Source organism: Pinus tabuliformis, chromosome 5_2 (genome assembly GCF_031772625.1).
Source record: "Pinus tabuliformis cultivar Carrire ecotype Pingquan chromosome 5_2, CPIR1, whole genome shotgun sequence".
Lineage (NCBI taxonomy): Eukaryota > Viridiplantae > Streptophyta > Pinopsida > Pinales > Pinaceae > Pinus > Pinus tabuliformis.
In genome coordinates, this window is record NC_142306.1 from 156964998 (window position 1) to 156980707 (window position 15710).

The 15710-nt window shown below is 35.6% G+C and overlaps 1 protein-coding gene across 2 annotated transcripts in view; it reads right to left on the bottom strand.

Moving 5' to 3' along the window:
- Nucleotides 1-15710, bottom strand: part of LOC149157997 (Protein kinase superfamily protein) — a 349830-nt gene that overhangs the window by 29965 nt on the left and 304155 nt on the right. The window contains exon 10 of one of the 2 annotated variants that reach the window (XM_089436080.1): nt 1386-1496. The exons of the other annotated variant lie outside the window; for it this stretch is intronic. Coding sequence (XP_089292206.1) covers nt 1386-1496 — 111 coding nt within the window. The remainder of the gene's footprint in view (nt 1-1385; nt 1497-15710) is intronic. 2 annotated transcript variants of the gene reach the window in all.

A 15710-nucleotide genomic window follows, 5' to 3' on the forward strand; every position in this document is an offset into this window, starting at 1 on the left:
TCCAATCCAGCCCGACAAATCACTGTCAAAACTCCGGTCTAACAATAAGAGAATTACTTGTGAAAACCTGAAGCCTCTAACCCACACTTGCTTCCACAATGTGCTCCGCAAAAATACCTCTGTGCCCAAGAAATGCGCACAACTAAGTGAACTCTTGTAGTGATGTCCAATGGAAGCTCTGAATTGAGATCCCCAAATTGCCTCACTAGGGAGACACTCAAAGTTCTCCGAAATGAGGGTGGAATTCCTACTTGGAAATTCCTTGTGCTGAACAACACAGGTTGTCTTGGCTAAGCAGCGCAAGAGAACTAGAGTTGAATTGTAAAATGAAAAAAGATATCCAAATGAGAGTTTTCATGCTCTATTTATAATTGTTGGCCCTCTCATCCTTGGTGGCCCCCACTCTCCACTAGTTCGCACCCTTTCTCTTTCTCTCTCCTCCAAGAAGTGCGAATTGCTCCATTGGGTCGAACTTCCTTCTCTTGTGGCCCCCACGTTCCACTAGAGCTGTAATTTTCCATTTCTCCTAAGTCCCATATGCTAAAAATGTCTCCAATGCCTAGATTACAAAATTGTGCTATGCTTAGCACCTCCCCAATAAACTCTGTTAATCCCCCCCAATGAAAAATCAAAATTGGGATACTACATTGAAGCACAATAAATAATGTATCTAGAGTTGATGCAACTTGATAGAGTGGTTTAGAAGCATAACTTAATGCCATCTGTTGAAATGTACACTCGTATAAACACACTATATTTTCCTATAGCTAGTTGTGGTATAGAGGGCCTAAATTTGTTAGGAAGTTTTATCAAAGCATTTCATTTCAAATCACAAGATTTCTTAGTAGCATGTAAGAGTGTCCCATATTTCAAGGCAATATCTAGATGTGTTAGAAACATAATACATATGTTCTAAAAAGAAAAATAAGGTTTGGGCATTCTTGGGAATGTTGGCTTTGCAATAAAATTCCTTGTTGGATGAAAATACTTAAAATGTAGTAGCCATAAGATTTAGATTTTTGTGCTTGGACTCTCACGCCATACTTGCAACTCCGTGTTAATGATCAATATCTCAAATCATCAATTGTTAATATGTGCTTTGTGGAATTTTTGTCTTTTTTTATTTCTCTGTTGAATTCCTTCTTAAGTTCAATATTGTTGGTTCTTTTTAAAATAGCATCTACAAACATTTAACCTGTCCATCTAATGGTCATGTTGAAAACAAATTCACAACTTACAAGCCATAGGCAATTTTACAAGAAATTGGCATTGAGTTTCACTATCTAGGTTCTTATGCTTTAATAACACATCAAAAAGATAATGCAAACATTTAAAAGCACGAGATTCCTAGCTCTGAGAAAAAATGATAAAGAACAAAACTTTACCACGTCAAGAAATAAAGCATTCATTTGCTGCTCATCAACGGCTATGTTTGTTGAGATTCTTGCACTATTTGGTCCTCTACTTGCAGCAATTATAAGTTCAGAATCCAAATCCTGACCACACCAAAGCAGTGTAAGCGACATAAATCCCATATAGAAATAATAAAAATGAAGAAACCTAGGTCAGTATACTTTAATGAGAGCAAAATCTTAGTCGCTAAAGGCAACGCTGGGAAATGGTTTTGCTTGTGAAGAATGTGGCTACCACTTTGAAAAAGGAAATATGTAAACATGTTTTTATTACCAAAGAAATCAAAAATGTATATATTCTTTCATTTTCAAATAGAGTGATGTTATCTGCATAATGTCATATATTTTCAATTCCAGAGGCTCTTTAATTTTAGTGGAAGGCATAAGAGGGATACATGGATGGCCACCATTGAAACATTTAACATGCGCTCCTAAATTTCTTTGACAAACTATATGAAAGAGAGATGTGGAGAGAAGATGAAGCAAAAAGTCAAGGAATGTAAATAGCCATGGTAGGGATTTACAAATGTGTCTTACTAGTTAAATTCAAGAGGTTGATGAAGAAGACATGAGTAAATGATTTGGAGAATTGTGAGTCTTCAATTGTTGTATGCTATGCCATCTCAAATAGGAAAATGGGTATGGTGTTAAAAAATGACATGTTCATACTTTTAACCTATGTTACGTGGTTCAGTTTGAGTTCAGGTTTAACAACAATTACGTTTGATTCAAAATCGAAATTTCCAATAAAGTTTGAATGAGGTTCGCCATTAAATTCAACTGTACTAAATTGATATATATATATATATGTGTGTGTGTGTGTGTGTGTGTGTTAAAATTGGCAACTAGGGCCAAACTCCATGTGGGTCATATTATTTATGGCAGCTGATATTTTTATTGGATCCCTCTCATTAAGAGGTGTAGGATTGATCTAAAGATCATCCGATTCCGATAAGTATTTATGAAGTTATGAATTTATTTATGTTATGGACAAATTGTTAAGTCAGCCAGCAACTTATGTAGGCTCAGAAGCCCAACAGTCATGTCTATTCAACCTCTACGTTTTAGTATAAATAGAAGAGGACTTCAAGTCATTTCTACACACACTTGGATCTCTTCCTCTCTCTACTTGTCTTTGGGTTTTAGTAGAAGGAGAGATCCTAAGGAAAAACCGGAAAAGTCGGAACTGCCGGAAAAGCCGGAATAGCTGGAAAAGCTGGAACCTAAGTTGCACGAAACGGGGAAAAGGGTACAAGTTTCCGAAATGGGCATGGGTACGAAACGTGACCCCCCAAATTTTGGAAACGGGGGGGAAACGATATATATATATATATATATATTAGGACATTTAAGAAATATGTGCAATCATTAAGCATATATGATACATTCTAATTTATTACATTATGATTAAATTGTCAATTATTAATGCATAAACTATAAGTCTCTAAATTTACATCACATTTACTCATGAATGATCACATAATGAAAATAGCAATATCCAAAATTAGCCACGAGAAATTTCTAATTTCTTGTCTTGTGCTTGATTGGGAATCTCCTCCTACATAGTTGAACAACCTTAGTGCTCTTGATTAAATACAAGTTCCATACCCTAGTACCCTACATGCTTTTGATTATTAGGAGTCTCCCCTGCATAGAGGGCTTGGTTCTCTTGATTAAATACAAGTTCCATACACTAGTACATGACAAAATCCAATGGAAACATTGCAATCCCCCTAATTCTGAAATCCTGAAAAACAGATAAGTCTGCTGGATTTTGAGTGAGATCTAAAATTCTACTTTCTCCATATGAAATCCAATGAGGGTGAAACCACTCTCAAACATCCTGAGTCATTTCATGGTAATGTTAAAAATTTAAGTAAAAGGATGAAAATGAAAAATAGAGAATGTCACTTTTACTTTAAGAATTTAACATTACCATGAACTGCATATCAACATTAGGGCCATAGGCTTGAACATTAGGCTGCCCCACTCAAAATATCCTCTTTTTAATAACTTGAGAGGCATCTAGAAGCATCCAGAAGATATTTTAGTCGCCTAATAAAAAATTAGAAGCGATTAAAAAAATAAATAAATAAATAAATAAATAAAATACAAGAAGAAGTCAAGTTAGAAGACGAAACTCCACCGTACAGCGTGGAAACGAGTTTCCAGGCTGTATGGTACGAGTTTCCTTGCTTCCGTTTCGTTTCCGGCCAAAAACGGACCCTTCTCCAACGTTTCCTGCAACTTAGGCTGGAAAAGCCGGAAAAGCCAGAACTGTCGAAAAAGCCGAAACTACTGGAAAAGCCGGAAACGCCGAAAAAGTCGGAAAAGTTGAAACTGCTGGAAAAGTTGGAACTGCCGGAAACGCCGGAAAAGCCAGAAATATCGGAAAAGGCAGAAAAGCTGAAAAAGCCAGAAATGGCGGAAAAGCCGGAACTGCCGAAACAGCAGGAGCATCTGTCTCCGAAGGAAGGCAGCAAGATGTATGAGATCATGGGCAGCATAATAAGCAGCATGATGATATGAGCATGGGCAACATAATGATGCATGATGATATGAGCATGGTCAGCATAATGATGAATGAGATCATGAGCATGGGCAGCTTGATGATGAATAAGACCATGGAAGATGCAACATGATGAGCAGCATGAAGATGAGAGCAGCTCAGTCATCAAGGTTCAACACATGTGATAGTACAACAAGGTGTCACATGGTAATGTGCAACAAATAGACGAGATGTAGCACTATGATAGGTGAACGAGTCACCTTAGAGAATCAGTTGAAGCAATATGTCTTCAATTGATCTCATGCCGATATCAAAAGTCAAAGTGATGGACTTCTATTGTAAATGTACTATCTCTCTCACTTTCTTTGCTGAACTTTGAAGAACATAAAAGAAGAATTGATCAAGGGTTTCCCCACATTGGGGTTTGTCCTTGGCTAGCGCCACATCTTGTGTCCTCTTGTCTTGGCTTGTCTTCTGCAATTTATATTTATGTTCTATCTGCAGTTTACTTTATGCTGATGTGATTGCTAATGTGGAAAATAAATTGAAATAAATTGCTCTAGCATAGAACATACCTAAAATTAACAATATATAAGTTAGTTTATAAATTTCCTAATTCAAATAATTTTTTTACCGTATATTTTTTTTAAATATTAAATATTATATTTATAAAGTATTAAACATTATATGCACTTTATAAAATAATATTTATATTTGTATTATAATATATAACTTATATTATAAATATTTATATAATATATGCCACATATCTAATTAATTAGTGATTTCAATAGCAGCAAGGCTAAAACTTAATGTTTTAAAATGTAATAGTTTAGTGAACATGTATAATGAAACATTAAATTGCTACATCATTCCACTGGAGGACATGCCTATTAACACTTCAATCATGACATATGCAAACTGTTGGAATGTGCAACCAGAATGAAAGAATAGGCAAGAATTGCATTTCATTAAAGATGATACATATATAAATACAATTTTTGATCATTGGATTCAACTTCCAAGGTCTCTTGGACTTCTAGTAATTGTCTACATTCCACACCATAATCCTAATGGATTAGGTGTCCAAATTCCCCCCTTAATCCAAAGGGGTGTATATGAGTCCAAGAAGAGAGCTAAAGTGTAAAAATGCATGGAAGCCAATGGCTGACTGTACTCTCAGAAATGGTGGTTTAAGGAAGACCACAAACCAAATGCGGTAGAAGAACACAAGGTATCTACTGGTGGTGGTTTCTGGCTGACCACAAACTTTGGAACTAAAGCTCAAAGCAGTTCCTGGAACAGTTTCGAATCTGGCTAGAAGCTGAAGTCTTCTATAGGTGGAAGTGCTTCCTGATAATGGTTTGCAGATGACCACAAACTGATGTCGGTTTGAAGATGACTGCAAACTGATGTAGTGGAAACCGAAGTCTTCTACAAGTGTTGGTTTAAGGCAAGCCACCAACCAAAAACCATGCTCATGGAGCATAAATCTATCTCTAGCTACAACTCTAAATTTGACTATGTTTGACTCTGACTCTAGGCTCTGGCAGCTGAATCTAGTTCAGGTTGTGGCTCAAGCTTGCGTGATAAATCTTTGAAGCAAGTAATTGACCATCAATTCCCCCCTGTCAGATACAAGGCGATAGGATGAAGAAATCTCCACTTCAAGATGTGTCAATACTTGAGAACAAATTTTGTGGTATGACCAATATCTCTTCTTGGTTCTTGACCATTGCCAAGAAGCGATCCATCCAAGGTGAATATTTGTTCTTGTAAGAGTTTTGTTACTGGAACATCTATTTGAATGATGAGTGTGCTTACCACAATGCTCACAAGGGTGAAGATCAAAACACTAATCTTTCACATGGCCAACTCAATTACAATGTTGGCATCTGCAAATCTGCTATCATTGTGGATCAGGAGCAAGTGAAGATGAATCATCCTGAAGAAACCCAACACTATGAAACTAGAAGGTCTTGGAATAGTTTGGAATATGAGAGGACACATCCTTGTCATATCCAAGACCGGTTCTATTCATGTTGTTAACAACACCTTCCCAAGGTCTAATGTGGGTTTGGGAAATGTAGGTTGGACCTTTGCATCTTTATGTAAATCTGCTCTTGAAATGACCTCACAAATGTGATTAATCTCTGACTGTTGATGGGAGTCAACTTTAGACTCAAAAAGGGTGTTGTTGTGAAACAGAACCAGTTCAGAACGATGACTCTTCTGCTACAACTCATTTTGTTGTAGTTGTGACTAAAGTTGGAGAAACTTAATCTTCTCCTGTCCATATGATGTAGATAGATTTTAATACCAGCAAGAGTGGCTTTCCTAATTTTCATCGTGTCATCAACAATAGATAGTATTAGAGTATTCAATAACTCTAATACTATATTAATTATGGCCATTTTATAATAACTCAAGCTTAGAAGATTAAGGGTGTTGGCTTCAATTGAAAATGCACTCATTTACAATGAAATTTAATAAGTAAAAGATAGATGGCACCCAAATCTTAGATAAAAGAGAACTTTCAATCTTGCACTATAAATATACCATAAATTTGTAATCAAATCTGACAAATAGAATTAGGAATTGAGATGCCTCCAACATTCAAAATAAAGCACCATTCTCATATATGCCATCTTCTGTAACAACCAAAACTCGTATATGCAGCGGAAATTTTTAAAATACTTCAAAGACGTAAATGTCCATTGTAAGACATGTAACTATATATTGAATATTGTATAAGAATTGATATGAGATATGAGATGATTACAAATGAGAATGAGGGCCTGCTTATATACCCTCGGCATGTGCCCTTTCATGAACAAACATGTCTCTAAGACATGCCTCTTCATTACTAATTAACTAACCATTCGTTAATTAATTATTATTTATTATTATTATATTTCTATTTATATTTATATTTATTATTTTTATATGAATTATATTCATAACATTGCCTCTCTCTTCAAGAAGTTTTGTCCTCAAATCTTACTAAGAATATCTTCTCGTCATTGGACTTTCTTCTTTGTTGATACAAGATGATGCTCTGAGTGATAGAAAAAATTGTCTTACTGAGAACTGATTGGATCATCCTAGATTAATCTTCTATGGAATCTTCTGATCTCTGAAAATTTGTGATGAATAGTTATTGTAGGATTGGATTCTGCAAACTTCAGTATTCTTGGGAACATAAATTTGTCGTTTATGTTCTGAGTGATACTGGTACGTAGATTGATTGGAAAGTCTGCTCTTGTGATTCAGATGTCGATAAATAGTTCTTCTGGTTGGACTTTCCCTTATCATGTTAGTGGTTGTTTCCTGATTTCCTTCAGGCGTTGTTGTTGTTGAGTTGGCTATTGAATCATCATTTGGAATGTCCATCATTTGAACTACAACTTCTGCATGTGTCTTCACTTCAGTAGGTTTATCCTCTGCTTGAGTTACAATTTTGATTGGATTGGTATTTGCTTCTTTATCTTCAACCTGGACTAAAACGACTGGAGACTTCGATACTACTTCTTGAAGATGTTCTATCTTGTCATTTAGTGACTTCTAGTCATCTTTAAGCTTCTTAATTTGGATAAGTAGGGCTTGGTTATGATTCCTTAGACATGAAAGTTCATCATTTTCTGAATTGTCGTCTTTGTCTTTAGTATCTTTTTCTTTATTTTTGACTTGTTCTAATAACCTTTGATTTAGAGTTTTTAAACGCAAATTTTCTTGTTTCTTCTTCGATAGATTCTCGTTGACTTTCTCCTTAGAATTTTCATTCTCTTGCTTTAAATTTTGCTTCTTATTCTTGGACTTTTTGTCCTGTTCAAGTAATTTTTGATTATGGTCTCTGAGGCGCAAAATCTTCTCATTACTTTCTGTTTATTTTTCATGAAACTGATCTTCGAGATTTTTATATTACTTCTCTGATGCTTCATTCTTTTGTTGAAGTTTTGTGATTTCTTCCTTTAATTGTTTTATTTGCATCTGCTCATTATCGTTATTCTCTTCGGTACTAAATAATATTCCACACCTTGGACATCTTAAATTGCATTTTCTTAATACAAGTATATCCAATTTCATTTTCTTAAGACCTGTGTCTCCTCTTCCCCCTTTAGCTTTATAAGGTTCCCCCTAGGCGAATTGTGTTTCCTTGATTAATTTTCCCATACTAGCCTACAAGCACTTATTTAGGCTAGCAGAATCATCCCCTTATGTCTCCTAGGAAGATGGGGACATTGCAGGTATGTAAATTACCTTTACCCTTTTTTGAGGCTTGTATTGAACCTTCCGATATACCCCAGAAAAGTGGCCACCATCCTCAAGGACAACTTTCACATGTTGAAGCTTTTTTGTGTGTTTCCTTGCCTCTAAGAGCTCTAAGTAAGCTATACTAATCAGCTAGGGAATCCATTGGTTGTGAAAGACACTCTAGTCTCTTCCCTTGGCTTTGTCTTAATTGGTTGGAAGAAGGTGTTATGAATATAATTCATATAAAATAATAAATATAAATATAATAATAATAGATAATAATTACTTAACTAATGGTTAATTAGTTAGTAATGAAGAGGCATGTCTTGGAGACATGACCATTCATGAAAGGGCACCTGCCTGGGGTATATAAACAGGCCCTCATTCTTATTTGTAATCATCTCATATCTCATATCAATTGTTATACAATATTCAATATACAGTTACATGTTTTACAATGGGCACTTACGTCTTTGAAGTATTTTAAAGATATTTGGAAAGATTCTCTTTTGACTTTATCATGAACTTTTTATCATTAATGTAGAACCTTTATATATATATGAATGTTCTCCTTCTATATTTTTTTACTAGAACCATTGAAATGTCAATGGCCAAAGGCCTTATTTTATTTTTTTTAATTAAATAATTCTTTTTTAACTCTTTTCTTTTATCATCTTTTCAACTCTTTTTTTTTTTTGAAGTGGCCAAGGCCCTAACCGAAAACGGAGAAACTCCAACTCATGTAGCGAAACGCTTTAGTTGCAACGACAAGTTGATGGCCAAAGGTCGGGATCTGCCAACGTGGCTCTGATACCAATGTAATGACCAAAAGTCATATACGCAGCGGAAATCTTTAAAATACTTCAAAAACGTAAATGTCCATTGTAAGGCATGTAATTGTATATTGAATATTGTATAAGAATTGATATGAGTTATGAGATGATTACAAATGAGAATGAGGGCCTACTTATATACCCTAGGCAAGTTCTTTTCCATGAATTGTCATGTCTCTAAGACATGCCTCTTCACTACTAACTAGCTAACCATTAGTTAATTAATTATTATTTATTATTATTATATTTATATTTACATTTATTATTTTTATATGAATTATATTCATAACATTCCGCTAGCCTAAATAAGTGCTCGTAGGCTAGTATGAGAAAATTAATCAAGGAAATTCGCTTAGGGGAAAACCTTAGAAAGTTAAAGGGGGGAAATGAGACACGGGTCTTAAGAAAATGAAAGGTGACTTTTAAATTATAAAGTGAGAAAACCTACTAAAGTGACTTTATTAAAATAAAAAGGTAAAAAGGTGGCAAAAGAATCAAGTGAGTTATAAAAAAGGGACACTGAGGAGTCTCTCCTCATTCTTCCATTCACTCATTGGGAAAATAAAATTTTGGAGAGCTCTTGAGAAAGAGACTAGGGTTTTTGGAAACCCTCATTCTAGTCGCTGGTTTCAGTGTTGAAACTATACACCCTAGCTAGTCTTGGAGCGGGATCACTCAGATTCTGAGATTGTGCTTCATTAGGAAGAAGATATTTGCAGGAGGAAGTAACTCAGTGATGTTATCAATTGATTTTATGGACCGACTCTTGCTATTCTATATTTCTTATACAGGCTGAGCATACCCAATAAGAGGATGACTTTTTGGGTTATTTTGCAGGACCAAATCACTATTGTTTGTTGGAGTATTAGGGTCGAGTTCCTTCAGAGTTAGGTGGCTGAGTTTCGCTGAGTTTCCCACTGTCAAAGAGGCCAAAATTCTCTAGAAAAGAGGGTCAAGTTACATTAGCTCTGTGGGCCAAGTCTTGTTGTGTATTTGGACTGAGTTTCACTGTTGAAGGGGGGAGGGGTCGAGTTTTCTCTGCGTGTTGGCCATATCTGAGCCATCAAGGGGGTCGAATCATAACTTTTCTAGGAAGCTGGGTACTCTTGTTATCTGAGGTCTGAACCTCATTATTTGTTGGTTGAGTGACTATCATAAATAGTCCTCTTTTTGGTTGAGTATTACTGTTGAAAGGGGCCGTGTTTGCTTATCTCCTGAGGGTCGAATAACAGCCGCTTATCAGAGGCTATGTCACACAGTTCGAGTTCGAATTCGAGTTCGACAACGATTAAGTTCGATTCGAATTCGAATTTTCTAATCAGGTTCGAATGAGGTTCAACATTAGGTTTGACTATACATATTTTTCAATATATATATATATATATATATATATATAATGACTAGTTACTGAACACAACCTTGGTTGCTTTTAAGATTGCAACGCTAAAGGGGCACTGATTCAAAGAATTTTTGAAATTCTACTAATTAGTCAATGGCACAGGTCTTTGGGAAAATAATTTACTAAACATGAAAAGTCTACATGTGCCATGTCCGATTGGTTTTTATTTTTATTTTAAATAAAATAAGGTTCTGTGGTTTTTTTTCAATAAATAAAATAATGTTTTGTGACTAGTGTTTTAAAGATTAAAATAGTTATATAAATAGATGGTTGATAAATGCAGATGGTATGATTGGAAAAGTGATCAGGTGATTAGTATGACTGGAAAAGAATATTTTATTTATTATTTTTGGAGCTAAAATGATGATTTTGGTTTATATAAATTATCAATATTTTGTTTGAACTAATGGAATTTGTTCACTAACTAACTAAAAATAAAAATAACTAAAAATAAAAAACAAAATAACTATTTAACACTTTTCAAATATCTCTTTTCATTCGGATTATTCAAATATTTTACCATTTAACCCTGATGACTTCAAAACCTTATAGGTGAAGGCATAGTAGCAGAGGAATATATATCAAAATTCTCGATTCCACAATTCTTATCCTGTGAAAGACGATTCCTTTACCTCTTCCATCGATAATATTTCAATTTTAATTTTTTAGTTTTTTCGCATAATATATTTTTGCTTTTTCCAAATATTCCGATTTTTAAAATGTCCAAATATTTTCTCAGTTAACTTCTTGGGCTTGTATTCAAACTGAATTCTTCCTTTAAAGAAATGTCTAAATTTGATTTTATGTTATCTATTTGCTTTATAAAATGATAACACAAAGAAATATTATATATGCACGGAAGAAATTCAATAATGTATGAGCTTTATATATGTTAAATTTAAAATTGATTTATTTATTAGTAATTTTTATTTTTATTATATTTAAATAAAAAATAAAATATTAAGAAAATATAATAGATTAAAATATTTTTAAAATTCTACATCAAAATTTTGTCTTTTTAAATTGATTTAAAAAATTATTCATTTTTCAAATTAATTTTAAAAATAGTTTTCATTACAAAATTTTAAATTTTAAATTTTATTATTTAAAAAAAAACGAACTAGTTGCATTTCAAAAATCTTTAAAAAACTAACTAGTAGCATTTCAAACACACCTATAATGATTATGGAAAAAATTTTGTGCAGACTCCGTCATTTTTACATAAACTTCCCCGCAATCGAAGAAGTAAACCCTTATCCTTCAAAATAAATCCAAATCCTCCAATGTTTACGTTGGAAACCAGAATGCTTAGTACTTTGGAACTACATGATCCGAAAGTCCGCGCCTTGGATCTTAATAGGGTTGTCCTCGTTTTTCATTTGCGTTTGAGTCATAGCAATTCAGCTACTTGTAAGTGAAGCTATTAAACCCCTAGTTTTTTTCTAAAACCGTCAACAAAACCGTCAAGGAAAACCGCCGAACCTGAAAAAATCGTTTAAGTTCGCGATTCGGTTAGATTAGGTTCGTGAGGTTCGTTGAAGTTCGATAAAGTTCGATGAGGTTCGAGTTCGACTTTCAGGTTCGCCGAACCTGAACGAACCTCAAATTTTTTTTACAGGTTCGCCGAATTTCGAACCTGAAGCTTCAGGTTCGCCAAACCCTGTGACTTAGATCAAAGGTCGAGTTACAATTCCAAGAGGGACTAGTCCTTTATTTAATGCCTGTTCGAGCTACTAAAGACATAACTTCATTTCTGGTTGAGGACATGTAGGAGTTTGAAGGTGTTCTCTGTTATCTTTTCCTCTGTGGGAAGAATTTCTCAGATCTGTCCTATAACAACCTAACCTACAATGCCAAGGTAGCTGATATTTCTCATATTATTCCTTCTAATGTTGCTGCAGCATAATTCTATCCATGGTATGTACCTTCCTGAGTATAATATAAATTATATATCGCTGGGTTGAAGCATGTTCATGATGAAATTGTATTACTGTGACTACTTTTATTCAATTAAATTACAAAAGTGCAGCTACATCCATGTGTACACAAACTATTTGATAAAACTCATCACTGATAAACTCAACAAAAATTAGAAAAAATTGTGGGAAAATCTGAGGTATTCCAAGGCAGGTATCTTACAGTGGTATCAGAGCATGATCTTGGACAACTGTGGTTTGAAGGGCAGCCCATATCTGCGGCTCGATGAGTTTTAAATACCATCGCTACAAAGGTGTCATCTATAGGAGAAATTATCAAGGCAGAGAACCCACTCTACTTTGGGAAGAAGAAGAAGAAACTCGTAAAAGGTAGAAAGATGAAGAAGTACCCTCTGAAAAAGAGGAGACAATCATGGGGGATAAGGAAAACCAAGAATTTAACAATTTGATTAGCATCCTAAATGATTTGGCTAAGGGCCAGAAAGTGATGGTGCAACGAATGGGGAAACTAGCCAACAATGGAGGTTCTACTGAGATCTTAGGGGGAGAGAAGCTGAAGAAGGGTCCCATTTGTTGGAAATTGTAGCTAGGTTTGGTCTTCATAATGACCTTTTTGTAAACATGACATTGCATATTTTGTATAAAGAAAGAAAAAGAAAGAAAATAATTTTATTTTATTTAAAGCATGGGTTTCATGCTCAAGTTTAGGTCAAAGCATGTTCTTCATGCTTCTAGGTCTTTCTAGGTCTTTTTAGGACAAAGAACAATTTATGTCATGTATTATAGTCCCATTTGGACTCATTCAATGTTTTAAAACTCCGACTCCGACTCGGCCGAGGGTCGACTCCGAGTTTGACTCCGACTCGGTATCGACTCGGTCGGCTCGATTTCAATGACTCAGTCATTGTAAAAAATACATTAAATATTTATTTTTTTATTAAAAAACATAATTTTAAAGATTTTCATTCCTGTTTCCAAACACAGCATTAGAATATAGATAGAAGACAACATATGATCAAAGTAGGCTCATGAATATATCCATTATATCAAAATGGTACCCAGTGCACTGTCCAATACATACATGATGATGATATAGCGATCAAAACAAAAACACATAACCAAGGAGGCTAGAAATGGCGTTATCCTCCAAAATAGATTGTAAGTCATCAAGGAACTAATACAAGGGTCCAAGAGTGTTCCTCACTCCAAGAAAGTCCCAAAGTGCATGTGTACATCTTCAAAAGGTGCATCCTCCACCATGATGTCATCTAGGAGAGACCCTATGTCACCCTTTTCAAGCATGTGAGTGACATGGCACCCCTAAGGGTAAGCATTGGCATCAAAGAGGGATGTGCTAGCCCTCCTAAGTCATCTCAATGATAACCATCCTCGTCTGTGCTTTGGAAGAAGGCACCGTCCACCAAAACAGGGTCAAGGCCAGCCAGAGGGCATCTTCAGTCCTTTGGGCATATCATCAAATAGTCCAACGTCCAAGGTTTTAAGTTTAGTGTTTTAGCATTTGGAGGCTCATCAAGGGGTGAAGCATCACGTGGAATCAACTCAAGGCTCGATGCTCATCTTTGGAGGGCCAAGGTTGGGGCCACAAATTTAAGTTTGCTTTAAGAAAGGGGCAAAGAACCTATTGGAAGGTTTTGAAGAAGAATGAAGCTAATGAGAAAAAGTTTTTCGGCGTAAATCACATGATAATACATTTGTCAACGCATTTCGAACCAACGAGTGTGGTTCATCGTCAGGACAAGAATGAAGCTATCCCTTAAGGAATCTCTACTACATATGTGATACCACCTAAACAAACCTCTCAAAATCAAACGAGATAAACTTATTTAGGGACAAAAAACCATTAAATTATCATAGTGAAAACTTTGGAGTCCCCCAAAAGACAAGAAAAAAATCGTTGTTTTCTAGTTCACGGGCCGCTGTCATCCAACCCGGCTGAGTAGGCTCGAACTCGACCTGCTCAGTAATAACCCCGCCGGCCGAACCGGTTCACTGGCCGAGTTGACCCGGTGAGGCCTTGACTCGGACCAACTTAGTCGAATAGATTATGAGCCGGCCGAATCTTAAAACACTGGACTCATTATAACAAAAGAAAATATTTATTTTTGTCAAGAAAAAGCTGTTTATTCCTCCAAGACCAAGTCGGCCTAGGGAGGGCTATTCGACCCCTCAAGAATGGTTATAAATACAAGGAGCTCGGTCTCATTTGGAGCATTCATTCATCACAAGTTCGATCTGCTATAGCAAAGGAGAAAAGGAGCTAGAAGGGTGAAGAAAAGAAGGAAGAGTCGAAGTTTCTTGGGATAATCTCTCTCTCTGTCTATCCACACGTGCCAAGTTAGGGTTTCTATGTAGTGGCTAGTTGCAGGAAGCCGAAATTGCAAGGCCAAAATTCTAAGGTGTAGTTGTAGGGACGAAATTCTAGAGCGAAGCTGTAGAAGGTCGAAATTTTGAAGTTGCCTTGGAGAGATCTTGCAGAGGGGCTGACTTGGTGCTTGGGAGGATTTTAGGCTTTGGTGTTTGGGTCTTAAAAGCCTCATTGTAAGAAGATTCTATAAGAAGAGAAGCATTCTTTCTGGGTTTTCCCCTTGGAGAGGTTTTTCACTAACTTGGAGCCTATATCTTGTGTACTTTGTTTCGTTGTGATCTTCATTGTTTTGGTGATTGCTTGATGAACAAAGAATAATAAGTAATAAAAGGCCAACTAACATCACAAGTAGTTATCAAGTAAGAAAAGTCAACAATCATTTGCAAAGCCCTTGATTTTCCAACATGATATCAGAGCTAAGGTGCAAGAAGGACGTTGAATATCACATCCTAATTGGCACTATGGCAAGGATTATGAAGAAGGGTTTCAAGCTTCTTAGGAATCTCGCTATCTCCATCAAGGGTTACATCTTAAAGATCATCTCCAAGCTAGCAAAAGAAGTGATGGATGGAAGTTTATTTTCCGCTTTGTCTGGGACCTTCAAGGACGAGAATGTATGGGTTATTGATAGTGGTGCATCCAAACATATGACAGGAGAATGCAATCAACTCCAAACTTTGTCAAAAGGAACCTCCTCTCATTCAATCGAACTTGGAGACAAGAAGAGCTATCCAGTGAAAGGGATTGGATCTACTTCATTGGAGCTCGAATCTAGTGGAAGTATTCACCTCAACAATATTCTATATGTTTCAAGTTTGAAGAAAAAATTACTTTCTATTTCTTATCTAGAGGATAAGGGTGATAGAATTGCTTTTGTTGATGGCAAGGTTTTGGTTTGGGGCAAGAACTCTAGTATTGATAATGATAGGGCAATTGGGATCCTTGAGGGGGCATTACATAGAATTTTTACACCCCTATCT